This window comes from Talpa occidentalis, unplaced genomic scaffold, assembly GCF_014898055.3.
Source record: "Talpa occidentalis isolate TD23 unplaced genomic scaffold, MPIMG_talOcc4v2.1 talOcc4.5, whole genome shotgun sequence".
Classification (NCBI taxonomy): domain Eukaryota; kingdom Metazoa; phylum Chordata; class Mammalia; order Eulipotyphla; family Talpidae; genus Talpa; species Talpa occidentalis.
The window spans coordinates 121,803,186-121,825,612 of NW_023604861.1; the positions used below are offsets into that span (position 1 = coordinate 121,803,186).

Below are 22,427 nucleotides of genomic sequence, written 5' to 3' on the forward strand. Positions count from 1 at the left end.
CATGTTTCACCTCCTACATGAAGCCTTTTCTGGATTATTCCAAGTTGCTTTTTATGATACTTTCTTTGTACTTTTAACCATAGATTAGCCTTTATGTTGTCATCTTGCATCGTAACTTAATTCTTTAACTTCACTAATGACAACTGTTTTGCTTCCTTTTTATCTCCTAAGACAGCAATGTGCTTTGCATAGAGCATATTTTGAATAAGTAATACATAATGGGTGACTCCTAAAACCTTTTTTCCCAGTTTTTAAAATAAATCTTATGTGCTATTTCCCTGTATCACTGATGTTTGAAGCACTAAAACTGAGTGTGACTTTTATTTGCCCAGTGCTTTATAAAACAGGTATTTACTGAGAACGTTCTCTGGACCAGACACTGCAAAAGGTTCTGGGAATGCCGGAGTGAATAGATAGATCATGCTTTCAAAGGACTCACATTTTAGACAGTGAGAAAGACAAATAAATACACAATTTTAACAAAGTCTGGTAAGGACTACAGATGTTATTGGGAAAAGAGGCACCTACAGGATCTTAAGACATGGCAGAAAGGCTCATGAAAGACTAAAGTACATGTAGAGTTATATTGAAAAGGGGTAGGGTGTGTTAGGGATGGAGAAGAATTCAGGCAGCTAGAACACGTGTAAGTTAAGCACGGAAGTTTAATTTTTAAAGCAGAATCTGCTGTTTACTGTGTCTGGAATATGGACGTGTTTATGTGTAAGAGGAGGCTAGCTAGATAGTAATGCGCTTACTTATGGATGGCTTGGTACTCCATACTAAACAAGGCTTTGAGTTATGGGGAAAAACTAAAGGATTTCAAATAAATGAATGGCAAGCTGAAGTTTTAGAAATTTAACTCTGGTTACACAGTGACTGTTTGGAAGAATATAGCTGAAGACTACTTGGTTAGCCGCCCACCCCCCCACCCCGCCCCAAAAGTAAACTTTTATTCACTTTGATTGTAAAAAAAGGGATTACAGAAAATTTACAAAAAATAAAGACGGCATGTAAAACTTTTTAAAGCCATATCCATTTAAACAAAAACGCTTATGAGAGTGACGCTGGTTTAGACGCAGAAATGGAATCTTTCTCCAATGTAGGCTCTCAAGAAGAGACCAATGGATTTTTCTCATAACGTGGTACTTCTGAAACCTGAAAGCATAACCAACCACTTATCTTTAGACATAACTGAGGGGCAGCCACTTGATGTCTAAAGGCATGAGCCGAATAATTCCTCTAACAGAATTTAAATATCCGCAAACCATAAGGGCATAACGTGACTTTATGCCGCAACGAGCTGCTCTGTCCTCTCCAGGCACCGGCCTTCGGAAAGCCGCCGCCCTGTCAAGGCTCGGGCCCCTCCAAAGAGCCAAGTCGCAGAGTGGGGAGCCCGTGTCAACGCTCAAACCTCTTCATTCCCGCCGTTCAAGACCAGGCGTCACCGTCACTGTTACAGGAATCACTATTACGATAATTACTGGCGTCGACCCGTTTCCAGACCTTTACTAGGGTTGTGGTCGCCGACGCCGGCCAAGACTTTTTCTGTACGAGGGCGACCCCGGGAAGGGGGAGTCACGCGTGGCCGGGTCCAGAACGGCGGGCCAGCGGGGGGCCGGGACCCCCGCCCGCGAGGGAGTCAGCGAGCGAGGGGGGGACCAAAGCTCCGCGGGGCATCTTTGGGGAGTCAGCGGCTTCTCCCGTGAGGCCCAACCACAAATCCGACGACCCCTTCTCCGGGGAGCTGGGGGCCTCCAAGGCCACTTCGGCACAAGAGACGTCCACAGGCGTCACCTGTGACAGACACGCTCGCGCCCTCGACCCACTCACCATGATAAGGACAGGCGCAGCCCGCACCGGAAGACGCTCTGCGAGCTGGCGGGTCACTGGAGCGGAAGGGGTGGGGCCTCAGAAGCTGATTGGCTGCGCAATACTAGGGAGTGGAAGTGCGTGCTCGGGCCTCCTGGTCCCGCCCCCCGCTTCCCGGCGGCCCTTGCGTTCCATAGAGGCCGGGCCGGCGGCCAGAGCGGCTGTCTGCGTCTTTGCTGGTGTGCCTGGGGGATTGGGAGTCCAGACATCATTCTCTCAGTGAGAAACGCTGTAAACTATATTGGGTGCTTTATTTATTTATTTATTTATTTATTTTTAAAGAGGAATCCCTTCTTTTTTTAAAGATTTATTTGTTTGTTTGTTTATTTATGCATGCATACATACATACATACATACGTACATTCATACATACAAGCACTGGGCACAGTCAGAAGCGCGGGAGGGTGAGAGAATTCACCAGAGCCAGAGCGGGGAGCAGAGCAGGCAGAAGGACCGAAGGACACTGCTGAGGGGAGCAGCGGGCGGCAGGGGAGGTCTGCGCGCCATGTGGGACCCTCCTCTGGTGGCCGGGGAGCAGCCGGGGATCGAACCGGCGCATCTTCGCAACCCAGCGCTCAACCGCTGCGCCACCGGGGAGGCCCATGGTGATTTATTTTTTGCAAAATCTTGTAGCTGGTGTTCCCATTGTACAGATGAGGAAACAAAGATAAGACACATCCCCAGAGGCAAACGTTGTTTGCCACAGCGTTGAATTTAAACTTAGACCATTGGGCCTCCCTGGTGTTGCAAGGGGTTAAGACACAACCTGTGAGGCTGTCCGCAGCCACTGCAGCACGAGTTCGATCCCCGGCCAGGGAGCTACCCATATGGTGCAGCAGACCTCTCCTGTCTTGCTCGCTGCTCCCCTCAGCAGCATATTTCAGTCAGTCCACCTGTTCTGTTCCCCACTCTGTCGTTGGTGAATCCTCTCACCCCCCCCCCACCTCTGGCCTGTACCCCAGCTCTTGTATGCATAAATAAATAAATCTTTAATTAGACCGATTAATTAGAGAGTATTGTGTTCTGTTTCCTAAAATGATACCTAAACTAGCTATAAAATCAGTTTTCTTATAGAAGTGATGTAGAAAACTTGCTCTCTACCTGTGAGGACACAGCAAGGTTGCCTTTTGAAAGTCAACGGGATCTTTCACCAGAAACCAAGTGGGCCACCTTAATCTTGGATTTTCCACCCTCCAAAACTGAAAGTAAATTTGTGTAGCTTAAGCCAACAACCTATTGTATTTTTGTTAGGGCCGCCCAAGGGGACTACCAGGAAGAGCGCCGCTCCAGTTAAAAAACAACAAAAAAAAAAACAACCCACTAATGTAAAATGAAACAGCTTGTGCAGATTAGAGTGGAAAATTTGGAGGTAAGATATGGGTGCCACATGTGCTCATTAGTTTAGGGATATAACTATTCCAAGCCCTTCTCAGTGGAGAGAACTAGAGAAACTAATAGATATAGATATACACACATAGACAATGTATTCACATATTTACATGTTTATTTTAAATCATGAATACTCAAACCCAATTCCAGCCTGACTCCATGGTCTTCATTAACTAATTTCCCCCTCCTCCCCACCATGGGCCTGGGGGCTCAGGGGTTAAAATCGCAGTGCTAGCAAGCTATCCGTGGCCACTGCAGCATGAGTTCAATCCCCGGCTAGGGAGCTGACCCCACATGGTTCAGCAGACCTCTCCTGTCTCACCCACTGCACTCCCCTCAGCAGTGTGTTTCAGTGTATCTGCCTGTTCTGCTCCCCACTCAGTTTCTGGTGAGTCCTCTCTCTCTCTCTCTCTCTCTCTCTGGACCATCATGCAGAAGAGTTAAAACAGCAAGCCTGAGGCCACTATCCTTAGAAAGGCCTCCCTGCAAGGTTGGCTCTTGGATGGCATCTGGAACTTGGCTTTGTGATGTTCCTACTATTGCCTGTGAGAGGCTTGCAGTGTCTAACTGTTTAACCTAATATTTTCACACATGTTGTAATAGCCTAATAGCTAAGGAATTAAGTGCCTCCTGTGTAACTATTGCGGGAAGACTGTCGGAAGGAGGTACTTGGTTTCCTCTGAACCTTACCCCACAACCTTTTTCCCCTCTGCCGAATTTGGTTTGTATTAAATCACCTCTCTGTGGCTATATAAGTTTGTATTTTTTATACATAAATTTTAAATTTCAGATACTATGTTTCATTTCAGATTTTTATTACTACCAGACTTTCCATATGGTTTTTAGTTTCTATTTCTCTACTAAAAATCCTTATCTGCTCATCCATCACCTCCCCCCCACCCCCCGCTTAATTGAGGTAATATTGGTTCACAACACTGGATGATTTAGGGGAAAAAGTTCACACTCAGATGTATGTCATCACTCCACCCCCACCATGCAAGTACTGATTCCCGCAGACTATTGTGCACCCTTCCTCCTCTGTTCCCACCCCATCCTTCCTCCCCTTCAGGTAACCTCAATTCTGCAGCACAGTTTTAGCATCTATCATCTTTTCTCTCCTGGTAAATTATTTAACATTTTTAAAGTTGTTTTTCAAAAAGATTTATTTATGCATAGAACTGGGGTGTAGGGCAGAGATGTGGGGATTGAGAGGATTCACCAGAGTGGGGAGCAGAACAGGCAGATCTACTGAAATATGCTGCTAGGGGGAGCAGCGGGCAGAGACAGCAGAAGTCTGTTGCACCACGTGGGTTAGTTAGCTCACTGCAGGGGATCAAACTCATGCAGCAGTGGCTGCTAATAGTTCATAGTGCTAAGACCTAACCCTTTGCGCCACCAGGGAAGCCCCCTTTTTGGGTTTTAATGGGAAACCTCAAGTGTGTATTAAACCCCTCTTGGAGGAATTTCAGTCTGTTCCCCAGCAGCTGACATCTCTAATCAGTTCCTTAGATTTCAATCACTGCTTTTTGCTAAGTTCCTCTGACTTGTTACGCAGCAGAGAGGCAGGTTTGGAATCCACCAAGGATTTGAAAGGAATTTAAAAGCAGACTTTGGGGTTTATATCTCCAAAGCTCTTTCCTTCCCAAGATTTTCTTTCTAATTTCCAGCGATTGGAGACGTCCCCAATGACTCCTCAGCCCAGGAAGGCTATCACATTCTGCTTGAATTCTAGTTCGAAGCACAGTACACAAGCTGGAAATTGCATCTAGGGTAGAAAGTAGCTCATGTGGATCTCTTCTAGTATATGGTTTTGTGTAACTTCTGCCTGTTTTTGATTATTTTCTAGGGTCTTCTAATCATTGCTTTTTATATTTTGTTTAGTGTTTATAATTATTAGCAAGAATTAGTCCAACACAAGCTACCTCATTACCAAACTGCAACCACTGAAATCTCAAAGTTTTAAATAAAAGAATCTAAAGGCAAAATAAGTTTATCATTTATTTTCAATCCATTACGATAAAAACCCACTTCATGCAGCTGAATCTTTTAATTCATTTCTTCTGAAGAAAAGTACAAAAGACCAGATTAAAATTGAGACAAGCATTTAAAGGAAAATCCTTTGACTCAGAGTCCCAAAACTGTAAATGGTTCTTTCTACCAAAAGAATGTTTTTGTATAAAATATAAAGAATTTTACACTATAAACAAAGGCTACTATATATTTACTTAAATTAGAATTGTAGTGTCTGTTTTACCTCCAATTCTTCCCAAAGTGTATTTTTGCAAGTCAGAAATTGAATAATCCCAATGAGCAGACTGTTAGAATAAGCTCTGAAGTTATCTGGAGAGAGAGTACTGATTCTTTCCCTTGGCTCAAAGTCCAGTACATTGATTAAGTTTTAATTTAGTTTACAAAACTCTGCCATTTAGCACAAGGAACACACTAACGTTTCAATGTGTAAGCATTACCTTTTAAGAATAAGACACAGAGCTCAACAAAATCTAAAAGGTCACAATCTATGTCTAACATTAATTTGGAAAACCTCGCAACTTCTATCTTTATTTAAAAAGACCAGATCCCACTTACTATAACTATCCTATTTTCATGGTCATTCTTGAAAAAAACAGCTTAAAATAAAACCTGATCATAGTAAGTCATAGAAAATAGTTCTTCAGAACCAAGCTTAACTTCAGACTTAATCATGAAAATAACTTCTATACATAATGAATATTTCAAATAGTAATATAATTCCTTGACTTACGCTTATAACATTAACTTTTTTTGTATCTTTTAACATTTAAGATATTTGTGATCTTAATCTAAAGATTAAAATCTTAAGATTTTAAGAGCTTTAATATCTTTCCCAAAAATAGTGAGCTTCTAAATTACTGCATAATTAAATTATGATGAGTTACTGCTGATAAAATGATTTTAAAGTTATTTTAAAAGTTGAGCTTGAAGTACACAGAATTTTAATACAACTGATTACTTATGCAAGTATTAACCATGACAATGCTTTCCTAAATGAAAATACAAAAAACATAAATTTGAGGTTTATTAAAAAATGTTTTAATTTGGTATGTTTCTGATTCTTGTCATCATGTTTATCTGCCACCATCATTTTAATTAAACATTTTATTTGATGCTTTGAGAATTTAAAAATATACTACCTATGACCCAAAATATGCAAGGTTCTGGCTCAAAATTTATTTTTTCTGTTTATCTTACTGTTCATTTTTCATTTTCCAGGGAGTTCTAAAATCATGATTAGAAGATGCATGACTTAATTTATAAATACAAGCAACTTATGATTTAAGAAGTATTATTTTCTCTATTTAGATAAATCACTAACAAGGGCAAGAATAAAATTAAGAAGAAGGTTTTCATTTAAAATTCTTATGTACTAGGGCCAAGCTTTTAATTTTAATGGATCCTCTCAAAAATTAAAGATATTTTTCCTAAATGAAAAATTTTTGTTAGTATTATAAAATTATTCCTTCCACATGTGATATTTTATATGACATCATTTCAGCACCAAAGAAAATTTCTGTAAACAAACTTTTAACCAGTAAACTAAGGGCAAATATCTATTTGCCTTTATTACAATATTTAAAAGGCCATGATATGCATCTCTACTTCCTACAATGACATTTTTACAATAAAAACCCAGGCATAGTTTCACAAACAAGAAACAGAATTACTGTACATTTTGGGGGAACAAAAGGAAGATTAATAGACTAAACCTTTTTAGTTAACAAAGTGAGCACAAAAAAACCTATAAAATATGCAATGTATAAAAACAGTAATTTTAAAGTTTCATTTGAAGGGATTAATAATTATTGAGAATAAAAGATGGTAGTTTCACTGGCTTATAATTATCCTGTAAACAGTAAGAAAGTAATAAGCAATAAATTAGAAACATCTTAGCTCCCAGTACTTCCCTTCTCTTGCAATGGAACCACTTTTACAGCATTTAAAGCTGTCTTTATTAAATATCAAAGTAATTCTAGTCCAAAATAAATTCCACTAGGAATAAGTTAACAGTCTACAATAGACAAATATATTAGAAAAAAAAATATACTGCAGGTCACAAGAGGATTGATCGACATATTGTATGACACAGGAACTCAAATCTTCTATTTTACTAGTAGTTTTGTAGCCATCATATTGCTTTCTAAATTGTTTGGCAGTAAAGTAATAGAAAAATAGAAAATAAAAAGAACATAACTATTTAAAATCTGTAGGTTTATGAAGAAAAAAACCCTCAAATACCTTTTGATATTACTGTTACATAGAAAAAAAGTTTCATTTGGCACACTGAATTTGTAAAAAGAAAGGAAAAAAACAAACTGAACAGTGTTTGGCATTTCAATCACCTGTAGGAAAGAGAACAGTAGGAAAGGAAGCAAAGAAAAGTTACTACTTAAGACATGAGAAGACAAACAACCAAAGGCTCTTGTGTCTTCTACCGTTTACTGTCTCTGAATACGTTCATCTGCCAACACAATATACAGATTATTATTTACATTATGATTATATTGGTAAAGACGACCAGAAATAATTTTTGATGTACTCTACCAGTGCCCATTGGGGTAATCATGATCATCAAGGCAAGAAGCCTTTAAATACAAGATATTCCATTTGCATTATATTTTTATTCAAAATTTTTTTTCTGGTTCATCTTTTGGGGTGCACAAATATTGAAGACTCTGAGAAGTCCTGTAAACTTAGGCTGGATTCTGTGGCTGATAACTATTCTTTGAAGATGGTGTTCTTTTGGAAAGCAAAATGTTCTTCAGGCTTACAAAGGCATTTTCTTAAACAGTAGTATCTCCAAAGTCCTTGTTCCAACGTATGTATGCTTCTAAAGTTTGAGGGCTCACACTGCGTTTTATCTTTTTCAAGGATTCAGTGAAGTCAGCTAATCGAATATTTCTCATCTAAATTAAAAAAAAAGACAATGAAAATAATGAACACATATACAGTAGTTAACCCAATAATGGACTGACAGATGCAATGATGCTCTTTTTTATTAATGTTATATATAGAGGTAGTCTTAGAAAATCATGCCAATCATCTTACAGTTTGTTACATAAGAACTTTACAAAAATGCCTTACTAATGTATTACATGTTTAGTTTCTTAGATGTCAACATTTTATTTATTTTTAAAACATTTTATTTTATTTATTTATTTTTGCATAGAAGAACTGGGGTGTAAGGCCAGAGGTGCAGAGGGTGAGAGGATTCACCAGAGACAGAGTAGAGAGCACGTCCGGCAGATTTACCGAAATACACTGCGCTAAGCGGAGCAAGGGCGAGACAGGAGAGGTCCGCTGTGTCACATGTGGGTTAACAACCTGGCCCTTGCTGGGGACTGAATTCAGGCCACCGAGGTGAAAGTGTGATAGTGCTGAGACTTAACCCCTAGGCCACCAGGCAGGCCCAATGTGAACATTTTAAATCAAAAACGTTTTCTCATTAAAAAGACAAAACAGGGCCTCCCCAGGTGGCACAGTGGTTGAGCGCTGGGTTGCAAGGCTGCCCACAGCCTCTGCAGTGCCAGTTCACTCCCCGGCCACTGGCGAGGGTCCCACAAAAAAAAAAAAAAAAAAAAGACAAAACAGGGGCCTCCCTAGTAAGGCAGGTTAAGTCTCAGCACTATGAAGTTATCCGAAGGCACTGCAACAAGAGTTCAAGCCCCTGTCTGGGAGCTGATCCACATGGTGCAGCAGACCTCGCCTGTCTCACCTACTGCTCACCTCAACAGTGAATTTCAATCTGCCTGTTCTGTTCCCCGCTCTGGTTCTGGTGAATCCTCTCACCCTCCCGCGCTTCTGACTGTACCCAGTGCTTGTATAAATAAATAAATGACTCTTTAAAAATAAACAAATAAATGCAGGTTTTCCCGGTGGCCTAGGCGATAAATCTCAGCACTATCACAGCTATGGACCTGAGTTCCACACCCAGACAGGGAGAGCTAATCCACATATGGTGCAGCAGACCTCCCACTGCTCCCCTCAGCAGTATATTTCAGTATATCTGCCTATTCTGCTCCCCACTGTCTTTGGTGAATCCTCTCACCCCCCACACCTCTGGCCTACACCCCAGGTCTTCGATGCCAAAAAAAAAAAACTGAAAATTGTGAAACATTATACCTCACTGGCAGACATATTCTTCACTTGTTCCGGTTTCAGTTCTGTAAAATACAAAAGTAAGCCACTTAGGGGGAAAAAAAAAAGGTTTTGAAGTTTAAATTGATGGACAACAAAACCAATGCACATCTTCACCATAATTAATTTATATTTAAAGAAAGAAACACACAATATTAAGGCACAATTTATGAATGCTAGGGATATTTCTTCTTAGGAATAACTCAGAGGGATTCATTTCTTTGTGTATTGCCAAAGAACATATTTTTCAAAATGAGAGTGCTCTTTATAAAAGGCATTGGTTTTTGTTTAACCTAACAATGTTTGTCTGCTTCAGAATAATAGCTGAAAATACATGAGACTCAGATAGCAGTTGCAACTATTTGAGTTCACTCCCTGAACAAGATTTCATATCTCTGCAGCAGTTCTTTAACCAGTAGCCTATTCCACTGTAAGAGATGTGTTCTGGAAGTTACATGTTCCATGTTTTATTTTATTATTATGGTTAGTATTCTGAGGGTATTTCACCCACCCACCATGGATAGTTACTATAAACATCTACTACAAAGTAATACCATAGACTGTTTAATCTAACCCAACATAAAAATTAGTCGTGCATTTCAGAAACAACAAATTACCTTAAATCAAAATAGTAATGAGTACTTTGCTACAATTCTCCAAAAGTTAACATGTAACAAAAACAAAAACTTCCTTTAGACACAATTTCAAGTGAACACTGAAATGAAAAATCAAAAAATAAGATATTTTCTATTTTATTCATTTTTACTTGCTTAAAAAATTTTGCTTTTCACTATGAAGCTATCAGCAGCCACTGCAGCATGAGTTTGCTCCTCCCCCCAGGGAGCTAACCCACATGGCATAGCAGACCTCTCTTATCTCGCCTGCTGTGTACTTCAGTCAATCCACCTGTTCTGCTCCCCTCTCTGTCTCTGGTAAATCCTCTAACCACCGCCCCCACCCCACCCCCACACATACCTCTGGCCTACACCCCAACTCTTATATGTATAAATAAAAATTAATTTTTTTTAAACCTCTTCCAGAGTTCTTTTTTTAAAGATTTATTTATTCATTTAGTATTTATTTATTTATTTATTTATATAAGCACTGGGTACAGTCAGAAGCGAGGGAGGGTGAGAGAATTCACCAGAATCAGAGCAGGGAGCAGACCAGGCAGAAGGACCGAAGCACACCGCTGAGGGAAGCAGTGGGCAGCAGGAGAGGTCTACACGCCATGTGGGACCCTCCTCTGGTGGCCGGGGAGCAGCCGGAGATCGAACCGGCGCTGCAGAGGCTGCGGGCAGCTTCGCAACCCAGCGCTCAACCACTGTGCCACCGGGAGGCCCTAAAAATTAATTAAAAAAAAAAAAAAATTTGCTTTTGCTGGTTACCTACTAACAGTAAATGAAACCTGTTGTCTAGAAAAGGGGTTATGGTCCAAACTGACTCATGGACTGTCTTTATATGGTCTATGAGCAATAAATGGTTTTGTGTACTTGTCTTTTTGTTTATAAAAAGCAGCAGGAGGGCCTCCCTGGTGGCACAGCAGTTGAGCGCTGGGTTGCAAAGCTTCCCGAAGCTTCTGCAGCACCGGTTCAATCCCTGGTACCTGGGTGAGGGTCCCTCATGGCGCGCAGACCTCTCCTGCCGCCCGCTGCTCCCCTCAGCAGTGTATTTCGTCACTCTGCCTGTTCTGCTCTCCGCTCTGGCGAATCCTCTCACCCTCCCGCGCTTCTGACTGTACCCAGTGCTTGTATAAATAAATAAATCAATCTTAAAAAAAAAAAAAAAAAAAAAAGCAGCAGGAAAAAAAATATGCAATAGAGAGCATATGTGGCCCAGAAGCCTAAAATATATGACAAAGGCCCTTTCCAGAAAAGGATGCTGATTTTAATGTTAGAAACTACTTTGTGCTGTTTCCAATGACAGGGCATTATGGTTTTCAAACTATTAAAAAAGATCTCTCACAGGGGACTTCTTAACGTGGTATATAACTTCTAAAGTGGTGTAATAAAGAACTCTATTTCAACCCCTGGTATACTGACCTCGGATAGGACCCAGAGCTGCATCTTTTGCCAAAGCTGTTAGATCACTTCCTGAGTATCCATCAGTCATTCTGAGAATGGCAAGGAAGAAACCGCAAATTATTTTTATGTTTGCAGATTTAAAACCTCCCTATAATAAGAGGGTAAAACCTAGTTTGTCTTTGTTATTAATTAGACATCTATGTGATTTGATTTTGAGGACATGAAAATGTCCACCTGCTAAACACAAACAGTCTACTGGTTCCTAATAATGCCTCAAATTTTCATCATTAAAATCATTCATCTACATTAAGGCATACTCTATCTCCAGGAGGATCCTGTAAATTGTAAACATGTCGCCTGAAAAGCTAACATCTATTAGCCATTGGTGACCACTGACATATAACCATGGTAATTTTAAGTCAACAAGTGTTTATCTTGACAAAGAACACTGCCTTGATGGAATGAGGGCAAATCAGGTATATTCATTTAAATGTAGGACAGACAGGGTAAAGGAAGGATCTGGGGTAGAAGACATTGGGAAAAAAGAGGCACACCTGAATAGGATGCCACAGTGGAGAGTCCTGGGCAGCCAACAGATTATCAAAGAGAACTAAGAACTAGGGAGGCAAAGGGGAAGAGGGAAATAAAAGAGTGAAAAAAGCATTTACTTATCACGTACCATGCTACATAACTAGAGACCAATTATTATCAGCAGATTTCTTTATTGGAATGATAAAGGAGGAGCTCAACATTTCCAAGTATTAAATTTTTCTTTTCTCATTGGTATCTGGGAACTCTTATAAAATTACTAGCTACTCACATATTGTTGAATATTTTTTACAATTTTATGAGATATTTTTTCAGTGACTATAATTCTTGAGTGTATCGCCTACATTCAATTTCTACTTAAATATACTGCTCGTAAAAGTTTTAAATGTAAAAGCTGAAAAATTATATATAATGCAAAAGAACAAGCTTATATGAAGGCATCTGTGTTGGTGTGGCACAGATATTTTAAATATTTAATATAACTTTAATATCATTTACAAGTTTCAATAAATTTATACAAAGAATAAAGTGCCATCATTAGATATTTGAGTCAGATATTATAGAGAATCTAGAAATACGTAAGATAAGCAGTAAGAAAAAAAGTAAAGGAAATAGAGGATGAGACAATAAATGCTTTCTGATAAATGAATCACTCATTTCTTAAGTTTACTTTAAACAAAACAGAAAAAGAATTTTTTTTAAAAAAAGTTGTAATATCACCAAATCAAAGCACTCACCTAGCAAGCTGTGCTAGTTCTTTTTGGGTCAGTGGGTTTCCTTGTTTACACAACAAATTTTTAAGTAAGAGTAGTCTTGTCTGAAAAGAAATATTAAATATTTATCAGTCCTGAGAATTAGTGTAATACAATATCCAGGAAGCAGGTTCAAATTCTAACTCTCATTTATGAGTTGAATCATCTTTTTATCACTTCACCTCTTAGAATCTCATTCCTGTCTTACAAATGGATTTAAAATTACTATCTTTATAGAGTTTGAGAGAATTAAAGATACTCCAAATAAAACTAAGAAGTAGCTGCTGTTACTACCAAGGATATTAAAGGGTCTGAGCTAGAAAATCAATTTTTTCCCATTATTTTTAAGAGGTCATAGCTTTATTTTTTACTTATTTATTTATTTGGTTTTTTGCATAGAAGAACTGGCAGATAGGTGAGAGGTACAGGGAGGTGAGAGGACTCACCATAGAAAAAGTAGGATACAGAACAGGTGGATTTGCTGAAATACACTGCTAAGGGAGCAAAGGGCGAAACAGCAGGTCTGCTGAGCCATGCGTTAGCTCCCTGGCCAGGAATTGAACTCAGGCTGTAGCAGTGATAGTGATGAGACTTAACCCCTATGCCAAAGGGGAGGCCCCAACAATTAACAATTAATTAACCCCTATGCCTAAAGGGATGCCCCAACAATTAATTAAAAGTATGAATTCCTATAACATGACTTTCACCTACTGAAAGTATAAAATACACTGACTTAGCAAACTGCCTTGTGCAACCATTACCATAATCAAGTTTAAAAACATTTCTATCACTGCCCCAAAAGTTTGCTCATAACTTTCTTTGCAGTTTATCCCGACACCCACCCCTAGCCTTAGGAAATTACTGGTATGCTTTATATTTCTAAAAATTTGCCTCTTCTATATAATAATTCACATCTGGTATTTTTAATAGAATGTTTTTCAAGGTACATTCATATATATAGCATATTTAAATAGCTCATTCCTTTTATTGTTTTAATATTCCATTAAAGATATACCACATTTGTTCATCCATTAAACATAAATATTTTAGATTCTGTACAGTTTAGGTTATTATTTAAAATGCTGCTATGTTCTTATACATATCTTCATGTGGACATATTTTCATTTCTGTTGCATAGATTCTTAGGCATGTTTAGTAAGCTCATGTTTAACTTTTTAAGGAACTGTCAAATTGCTTTTCAATGTGGTTGTACTGTGGCTTGGAGACTCAATACTGTCAAGATGGTATTTCTTGGTTTTGCTTATAAAAAAAAATTCACACAGGGTCTCCCTGGTGGCGCAAGGGGTTAAGCAGAGCACTATGAAGCTATCTGCAGCCTCAACAGCACCAGTTCAATCCCCGGCCTGCCAGGGAGCTACCCAGATGGCACAGCAGACCTCTCCTGTCTTGCCTGCTGTTCCCCTCAGCAGTATATTTCAGTCAGTCTACCTGTTCTGTTCCCCACTCTGCTCTGGTGAATCCTCTCACTCCCCACGCCTCTGGCCTGTACCCTGGTTCTTATATGCATAAATAAATTTAAAAAAATTCACACATAGATACATACCTCCTCATTTGGCAAAGACACATATACTCGCTTGATGAAACGCCTAAGAAAAGATTTCAAACAACTTCAGTTTTGAATTTAAAGATAACTCAGTTCATAGAGCAAATAATAAAAAGTTTTAAAAACAGTAATCAAGGCATTTAAATACATATTAGTACTCATCAATAAAGAGTCCATTGCAAACTCTAGTTAATAGTCACACAGTATTTACAAGTGCTTAATTCAATATTATCAGAATTAAATTAACCACTTGTGTATGTGTATGTTTTTAATAGCAACCAATCTTTAAAATAAAATATCTTGACATAAAACCTAAGATATAAGAGGTGGAATAGAAATATCTACTGCCTTCTTGAAACTGAAAACAATTAAAAGCAACATGGACAAAAGAAATGGAAATATAAACTTCATGAACAGATAGTTACATTTATAAAACTAAAATGTATGAACAAGGGCTGCCTAGACAGCACATGCAAAAATAAACTCAAAAAGGATAAAAAGACTTAAATGTTAAGATCTAAAATCATAAAATATATTGAAGAAAATAGGCAAAATACTTCAAGACATAGGTTTCAGTGATGTCTTTGTGAATTCTCCAACAGCAAGAGAAACAAAAGAGAATATGAGCAACCGGGACTACATCAAACTAAAAAGCTTCTGCACAATGCAAGAAGCTATCACAAGGAAACTATCAACCTACTGAATGGGAGAAAATATTTGTAGCCATACATCTGACAAGGGGCTGATATCCAGTATCTACAAAGTTCCGTTAACAAAGGATCAAATAAAAAAATGGGCAGAAGAGCTAAACAGGCACGTCTCCAAAGACATAGATGGCCAACAGGCACATGAAAAAAATGATCATCACTTATAGTGAGGGAAATACAAATCAAAATCACAATGAAATACCACCTCACACTTATGAGAATAGCACATATACAAAAGAACAGAAACAAGTTTTTTTCTAGTTAGAAACAAGTTAGAAAGTTAGAAACAACAAGGAGATTAGACACTAAATCTGTAAGAAATAAGGAAAACAACTTGGGGCAAATAAAAGGCTGACAAGGGTTACAAAGGAAGTCACACATATGGAAGAAAAGGGGTATACACTAAATGTGAACGAAAAACAAACCAAAAAAAAAGTAATTAGGAAAAGTTAAAAGATATTATTCAAAATAAGTTATCCAGGGCCTCCCTGGTGGCGCAAGGGGTTAAGACGCAACCTATGAAGCTCTCTGCAATCAATGCAGCATGAGTTCGATCCCCGGCCAGTCAGGGAGCAGCCCACATGGTGCAGCAGAACTCTTCTGACTTGCCTGCTGCTCCCCTCAGCAGTGTATTTCAGTCAGTCCACCTGTTCTGTTCCCCACTCTGTCTCTGGTGAACCCTCCACACCTCTGGCCTGTAACCCCAGTTCTTGCATACAAAAATAAATGAATCTTCAAAAAAAAAAGTTATCCAAAACAAAGGATATTCCAAATTCATTTAAATGAACATTAAATCCCAAGAAAAATACAGATAAATCAACATATTTTTTGAGTAATTAGATTTTAATGGTTGAGACATGCATCCAGGAAAGAGAAAAACTATCAAATTAATCCATAAATGTGAATATGGCAGGCTGGCTTCAAGACTTTTATGTTGCAATATTTAATCCGAGAAACAACAAGGCAACGCTATCAATTCCTCAGGAAAAGAGGGAGGACCAAGAATTTTATTCTGAGTCAAACCTTCTTCCCAATTATGAAAAGAATAAATGTGTTCAAACACACAAAACCAGAAAACACATTTGCCATGAATTCTGCTTCTTATGAAGTCCAATAAAAAGGGTCAGAATCAATTTTATATTTTTAAAATAATTTCATCCAAGCCAGAAGAAATAAGCAATTTTCCTAAAGCCTTAAATGAAGATTAGTTTTCTGATATGAAACAAATCCTATTCTCAAAATCTTTATCTAGTTGGTAATAAAAGACCAGATAATACAGTGAGGAAAGGAATTTAAGTCTTAAAACTGAGAGTGATGGAAGTAAGAAATATGGGAGATGAATACATAAGTACATATATCTGTAATATGTTTCTACATAATCTCCCTTACCTGAGAACAGCCTCATCAAGCTCTTGTGGCCTATTAGTTGCACCCATTACAAGCACTCTGTCATCTCCAGCCGACTGTACCTGTAGCCCAAAAAATTTTGTTCAATACTGTTAAAGTAATAACAAAGAAAAATATAATAATGATATACATAATTTTAGTTTGGGTCATTTAACAGAATGTTTAAATGTTACCATGTTAAAAACATAATCAACACACTTACACCATCAAATTCTATTAGAAACTCAGTTTTCAGACGTCTACTAGCATCGTGTTCACCTTCTCTTCTTTCACACAAAAGGCTATCAACTTCATCTAGAGCAAATACAAGGATATGTCTTTAATTAAAAGCCAAACTATATGAGTCAGCTTAGATTAACCTAATTTACAACACAAGTTACTAATATACTGGGTTCCACTCAATTCATTAGTCTTTAACTTTGTATTTCTTTAAAACTTTTCCCTTTGGGGGGCCTCCCTGGTGATGAAGGGGTGAAAGTCTCAATGTTTATCAAGCTAAGCCAGCCACTGAGGCATAAGTGTGATCCCTGGCCAGGGAGGTAACCCACAAGGCGCAGTAGACCTCTCCCATCTTGCCCACTGCTCCCCTCGGCAGTGTATTTCAGTGTATCTGCCTGTTCTGCTCCCCACTCTGTCTCTGGTGAATCCACTCACCCCCTGCAACTCTGTTCTTGTATGCATAAATAAAAAAATAAAAAATAAATCTTAAAAAACAAACAACTTTTTTCTGTTTGGATTATCTTTCCTATCAAACCTCTCATACTAGGAGAGGAATTTCACAAATGTTCAACTAACTTAGTTGGAAAACATGTTCTTACCTATAAAAATTATAGAAGGTTGAAGTTCTCGAGCCACAGCAAAAAGAGCTCTCACCAGTTTCTCTCCTTCTCCCACCTAAAACAAGGCATTATATATACAATGGATTATAATACATACAAAACATTATTATAGCTTTTTAAATTTAATGATTGAAAGCCTAGAATCTAGGAATTTAACTTTCTTTCTTGGCAACAACCGAAGACTTAGAGTAAGGATGGAAGAGGTATGTTAGAAAATTGTCCTTTATAAATTCAGAATATAGATTACTATTTAACATAGTTTAAATACTTAAAAAAATTAAATACATCTGTTTTACTTCACCTGGTTTTCCTAAAACTTAGGAATCGTTATTAGTAAGGGGTATAACTAGTGAGAAGAGGGTAGACTGGAGAAAACAAATATATACTACACTACACATGTTCTGTAATTGTTAGGTTGCAGGGTACATTTTTAGAAGCAAATAAACTGTAAAGTATTGTCCTAAAGAAAGTGTACTCTATTAATAACACCTTGAAAACTCATTTTCATAATTATCACTGTCAGTAAATATTAATATATTTCCTTTTTTTTTTAAGATTTATTTTATTTTTATACAAGAACCAGGGTATAGGCCAGATGCGCAGGAGGGTGAGAAGATTCACTGAAGACAGAGCAGGGAATAGAACAAGCAGAATGACGAAATACACTGCTGAGGGAAGCAGCAGGAGAGACAGGAGAGGGCTGCCACCCCACGTGGGATTCTCGCTGGCTGGCAGGGATTGAACCTGTGCTGCAGAGGCTACAGACAGCTTCACAGTGCGGCACTCAACCGCCTGCGCCACCAGGGGGGCCCTAAATATTAATATATTTCTCAGCAGCCGCAGAGATCTATGGTCACCTTTGAGATATTCCCAGGAACTGAGACTTACATTAAAACCATTCTATGAACCAAAACAAATAAAAGGATCATGTGGTTTGTGGTAATCTACTGTAAAAACACATCTGTCCTCTAGGTGGCATTTATTCTTTTAATAAAAAATTTCAAACAAATGAACAGCCCAAGATTTAAATCCATCTAACCAAATATTCCGAGTTGGAAGGAATCCAAGAGATCATCTCGTATGATATCAACACTTTGTACATGAAATAAGACTTTAGTGACAATTTCTTTTTTTTTTTTTGTGGGACTCTCGCCGGAGGTCGGGGAACGAACCCGGCGCTACAGAGGCTGCAGGCATCCTCGCAGCCCAGCGCTCAACCACTATGCCACCAGGGGAGGCCCTAGTGACAATTTCTTAAGGCTAGCTCATTACATAAAATTTTGGGGGGAACCCTACTATCTCCTATCTTCCAAAAAAAGGGCTTTCCACTGTACTAAACGTATAATGTGGATAAGTCTACTTTAATAATAATTTTACTTATAAACTTTCACATAGTATGCAAAATGTGACTGGAAAAAGAGTCTCAATTTATAGTTATTTTTAATTCTTTTACAAAACTGAGAACCCTTCCAATACTTTGATCTTGTGCTTACTAGCCTTCAAAATTGTAAGATGATAAATTTCTGTAGTTTAAGTCAGACAGTTTATCGTACTTTTTCACACAATTCTAGCAAACTAATATAGTATTTGACAGCATAATTCTAATCTTAAAAGTCTAACAAATGTACATAACTTTTTATTATGATGAATGATATCCATGATATCATTTATATACCAAGTGTTTAACATTTAACACAGTACCAATGGCCAACACTAAAAAGAACACTCACATATTTTGAAGTTAAACTTGCAGCACTTATATTAAAGAAGGTTGCATTTGATTCTGCAGCTACTGCTTTAGCCTTAAAAAATCACAAAGCAAATATTATTAGTTCAACATCTTGCCTTAAAAAATAACCAAAGAAATTAAAAAAAATAAAAATAAAAAATAACCAATATTTGATCCATTCAAGTATAAGAAAAGATTTTCTAAAAATGTATGACACAATCCTCAATAAATGGCAGTCATTGTGCTTCCTTCTCAGCAATAAGGAATGATTCTAGGAAAAGCTGCTCTTCTTTCCATTCTTTTTTCCCTAAGGGAGTGGTTAAAAAAAAATAGAGGGTGCTATTCACTTTCTAGATACAGAAAAATAACTAGTCAGAGAAAGATAAACAGCTAAAGAAAAAAGTTACTGTTCCTCTATTTCATCACTCTATAAAAGCTCTGCAGGAGAAAGGTATTCAGGGTTTAACAAAAATTTTTGGTAAAAGAATATTTAAAAACAAAAAACAGTCTATCATATGCTGAGTATATCAATAAAACTAAGATCGTAAATAAAATAGGGTTTGGAAGATAATATATTAAGGTAAGTAGGTCTCAGGAAAAAGTTAGATTATTTAACTTAGGAAAATGATAAAAATTAAAATCACACTACTGAGGATAACATACGTGGATTTTTATTTTCCTTGTCATATTCAAAATTTAAGTGTATTATCGGGGAAAGGAAATCATATGTAACAGACTGAGGAACTATGTAAATACAGTTTCTTTTTTTATATACTTTTATCTTGGCTATCTCTATAGAACATTCAAATTTAAAAAGAATTCTTACCAGCATTGTTTTCCCATTTCCAGGTGGACCAAAGAGTAACAATCCTCTAGCAGGAGCTCGAAGCCCTGTGAACAACTTAAAAATAAATACTTTAGTTTATAAATATGGCTTTGGAGACAATTGTTCCCACATATTTTAAGTATTATGTAAAAATCACTGTTTTCAGTAATATCCTCTCACATAGTGCTGCCCAGAGCTCTAAAGAGAACACTTAATAAATTAAAAACAGAAGAAAACTAAATGAAATAAAACCCAATCCTCAATGATCAAACTGAAAGCTGAGTGGTTTTAATAAGACATATTGAACGTAGATGTTTCTTTAGAAAGCTCACCAAAATAATAGCAAACTGAATAAAAAAGATCTAAATCTTGAAAACAATAATAGGAGACCACAGAGAACACAATACATTGTGTAAATGAAGCAGCAATAAAATTCTTAGCCGAGGGAGCTAAAATTTAAGTGTCTACTTATGAAGGAATATCTAGATATAAGAAGCAGCTCATATGACTTAAAATACATAGGGAATCAAAAAAAAAAAAAAAAAAAAACCAAAAATCCAACAATAGAAAGACTAAGTAAAGTCTAACATGATGATGAAGAGATTCTATAACTACAGCTTTGAAACAGGTATAGAGAGAGGTAGATGATGTATAGTATAATGGAGCAAATAGTTCATCAAGTTAATAGACTCTAAGTCAAAAATATAAAGAACTGACTTTAGATAACATCTTAATTAGAAATTTGGATATTTGAGAATAGTCCCATTTTTCTACAAAGATGAAGAAACTATTACTAAGCAACAAGAACAAAATAAACACAATAATTCAAAATTACAGTGATAAAGTAGACAGTATAAGGAAGAAGTCTACAAAATAAGGATAAGAGTGTAAATCCTTGTAAAATTTTTTGGAAACAAATTTCAACAGATCACTGAGATACACACTGAAATGCAGTATGTTTTGAGGGTGGAAAGGAGATCTTTTATATTATCCTGTATAGTTTGAATTTTTTCAAAGATTAATATTTGTGCCACACTGCTTTCCAGAGAGGCTGAACCAGTCTACATTTCCACCAACAGTTAAGGGAGTATTTTTTTCTGTATACCCTTGTCACCATTTACGTTTCTGGTATTTTTAGTATAGACCATTCTCACTGGTGTGAGGTGGTAACTAATCATGGTTTTGATTTTCATTTCCCTGATATGTGATGATGAGCATATTTGCTCATCTGTATGTCTTCTTTAGAAAAGTGCATATTTAATTCTTCTGCCCATTTTTTGATTGGGTTATTTGTTTTCTTTTTGTTGAGTTTCATGACCTCTTTGTAAGTATCAATCAGTCCATTGTCAAATGTATGGTGTGAAAATATTCTCTCCCATTTAATAAGGTGTCTCTGTTTTGGTGTCAGTCTTGTTCACTGAACAGAAGATTTTTAGTTAGCTGGAACATTTCTTTATGTTATTGTGGATCCAGTAGTGAATGATATAAAGGAAAATGATAATATAAAATCCTTACCTCAGGTCTCAGAGAAGGAAGAATAACAATTTCCTGCAATGCTTGTTTTGCCAACTCTTGACCAGCTATGTCATCAAATTTAACAGCTGTTCCACTAAGAAACAGAATTTCAGTTTACTCCACAATAAAAATATGCTTCAGTTATGGTAATATGTCTAAACTCTATGATATGTAGTCATTTTTACGTAGTTATTTAACTCTGAAGCTATAGTTAGTAAACAGTAAAAATTAAGTATGTAATTAGATAAGGACATTTATCTATTTATTATCTATTTCATTGCTGATAAATTTAGAAGTAAAATTCAAAAATAAAAACTGTAAAATAAGACAGCTTAGATAGAAAACTTACCTGTCCACAATTTCATTCATTATAAGGTTAGCAAGATTGCTGTCCACATTCCTGAAATTCTTTAAGTCTTTCTTTTTACGAGCAGCAGTTGTAGGAGTAGAAGGTTTATTTGTTCTATTTGTTTTTGGAGTACTCTTAAGGACACAAAATTTTAATGTCAAAACATTTATAATTTGCCTAAGTTATTAGCCTTAAAGTACCCAAAATAAAGGTTGAAAAACAGGGAAAAGGACATAATATTTTGTTTTTAATTATACATTTACTTCAAGGTAAAATTAGCATTGACTATTAATTACATTTGGCATGAAGTGGGTTACTGAGAATTTTATCCAGGGATTTAGTTGTTATAAAATATAAAGATTTTTAAAAGTGAAAAATTACATTTAACTTAATGGAAACTTCCCAATTTTGTAGGTATTATAAAGTATTGCAATAGACTTAAGCAAGCATAATATGCTGAAAATTCTCCATTTGTAAAAACACAACAATTAAAGCTTTGTCTACAAATACCTTATGAGTGGCAGGTACAGAACCAGGTCCCTGTCTTACTCCAGAAACCATGGATAGACCACTGCAACTAGGTGCTCTGTGGTGGCCTGAAAGACCTGTGGATCCAGTTTTCGTAACTGTTTTTGAACGAGGCAGTGAATTACTTGTATGCGTTAAGGGGTCTTTTCTTTTCGGAACAGCTCCACTTTCTATCAAGCAAAATGTAAAACCATCATAGTTAGAAAATT

The 22,427-nt window shown here is 37.1% G+C and overlaps 2 protein-coding genes across 5 annotated transcripts in view; both read right to left on the reverse strand.

Moving 5' to 3' along the window:
- The window catches only part of SLC30A6 (solute carrier family 30 member 6), a 33,161-nt gene extending 31,280 nt beyond the window's left edge, over positions 1-1,881 (reverse strand). The window contains exon 1 of the mRNA XM_037528258.2: positions 1,831-1,881. Within this exon, the coding sequence (XP_037384155.1) occupies positions 1,831-1,833 (3 nt within the window). The 5' untranslated portion in view covers positions 1,834-1,881. The remainder of the gene's footprint in view (positions 1-1,830) is intronic.
- A 3,361-nt stretch (positions 1,882-5,242) lies between these two features.
- The window catches only part of SPAST (spastin), a 42,488-nt gene continuing 25,303 nt past the window's right edge, over positions 5,243-22,427 (reverse strand). For all 4 annotated transcript variants that reach the window (XM_037528259.2, XM_037528262.2, XM_037528261.2 and 1 more), the window contains 13 exons: positions 22,201-22,388; positions 21,691-21,824; positions 21,342-21,435; positions 19,827-19,901; positions 19,002-19,073; positions 17,251-17,326; positions 16,635-16,726; positions 16,415-16,494; positions 14,319-14,361; positions 12,740-12,819; positions 11,472-11,542; positions 9,415-9,455; positions 5,243-8,198 (listed from right to left, as the gene is read on the reverse strand). In XM_037528259.2, coding sequence (XP_037384156.1) covers positions 8,076-8,198; positions 9,415-9,455; positions 11,472-11,542; positions 12,740-12,819; positions 14,319-14,361; positions 16,415-16,494; positions 16,635-16,726; positions 17,251-17,326; positions 19,002-19,073; positions 19,827-19,901; positions 21,342-21,435; positions 21,691-21,824; positions 22,201-22,388 — 1,169 coding nt within the window. In that variant the 3' untranslated portion in view covers positions 5,243-8,075. The remainder of the gene's footprint in view (positions 8,199-9,414; positions 9,456-11,471; positions 11,543-12,739; positions 12,820-14,318; positions 14,362-16,414; positions 16,495-16,634; positions 16,727-17,250; positions 17,327-19,001; positions 19,074-19,826; positions 19,902-21,341; positions 21,436-21,690; positions 21,825-22,200; positions 22,389-22,427) is intronic.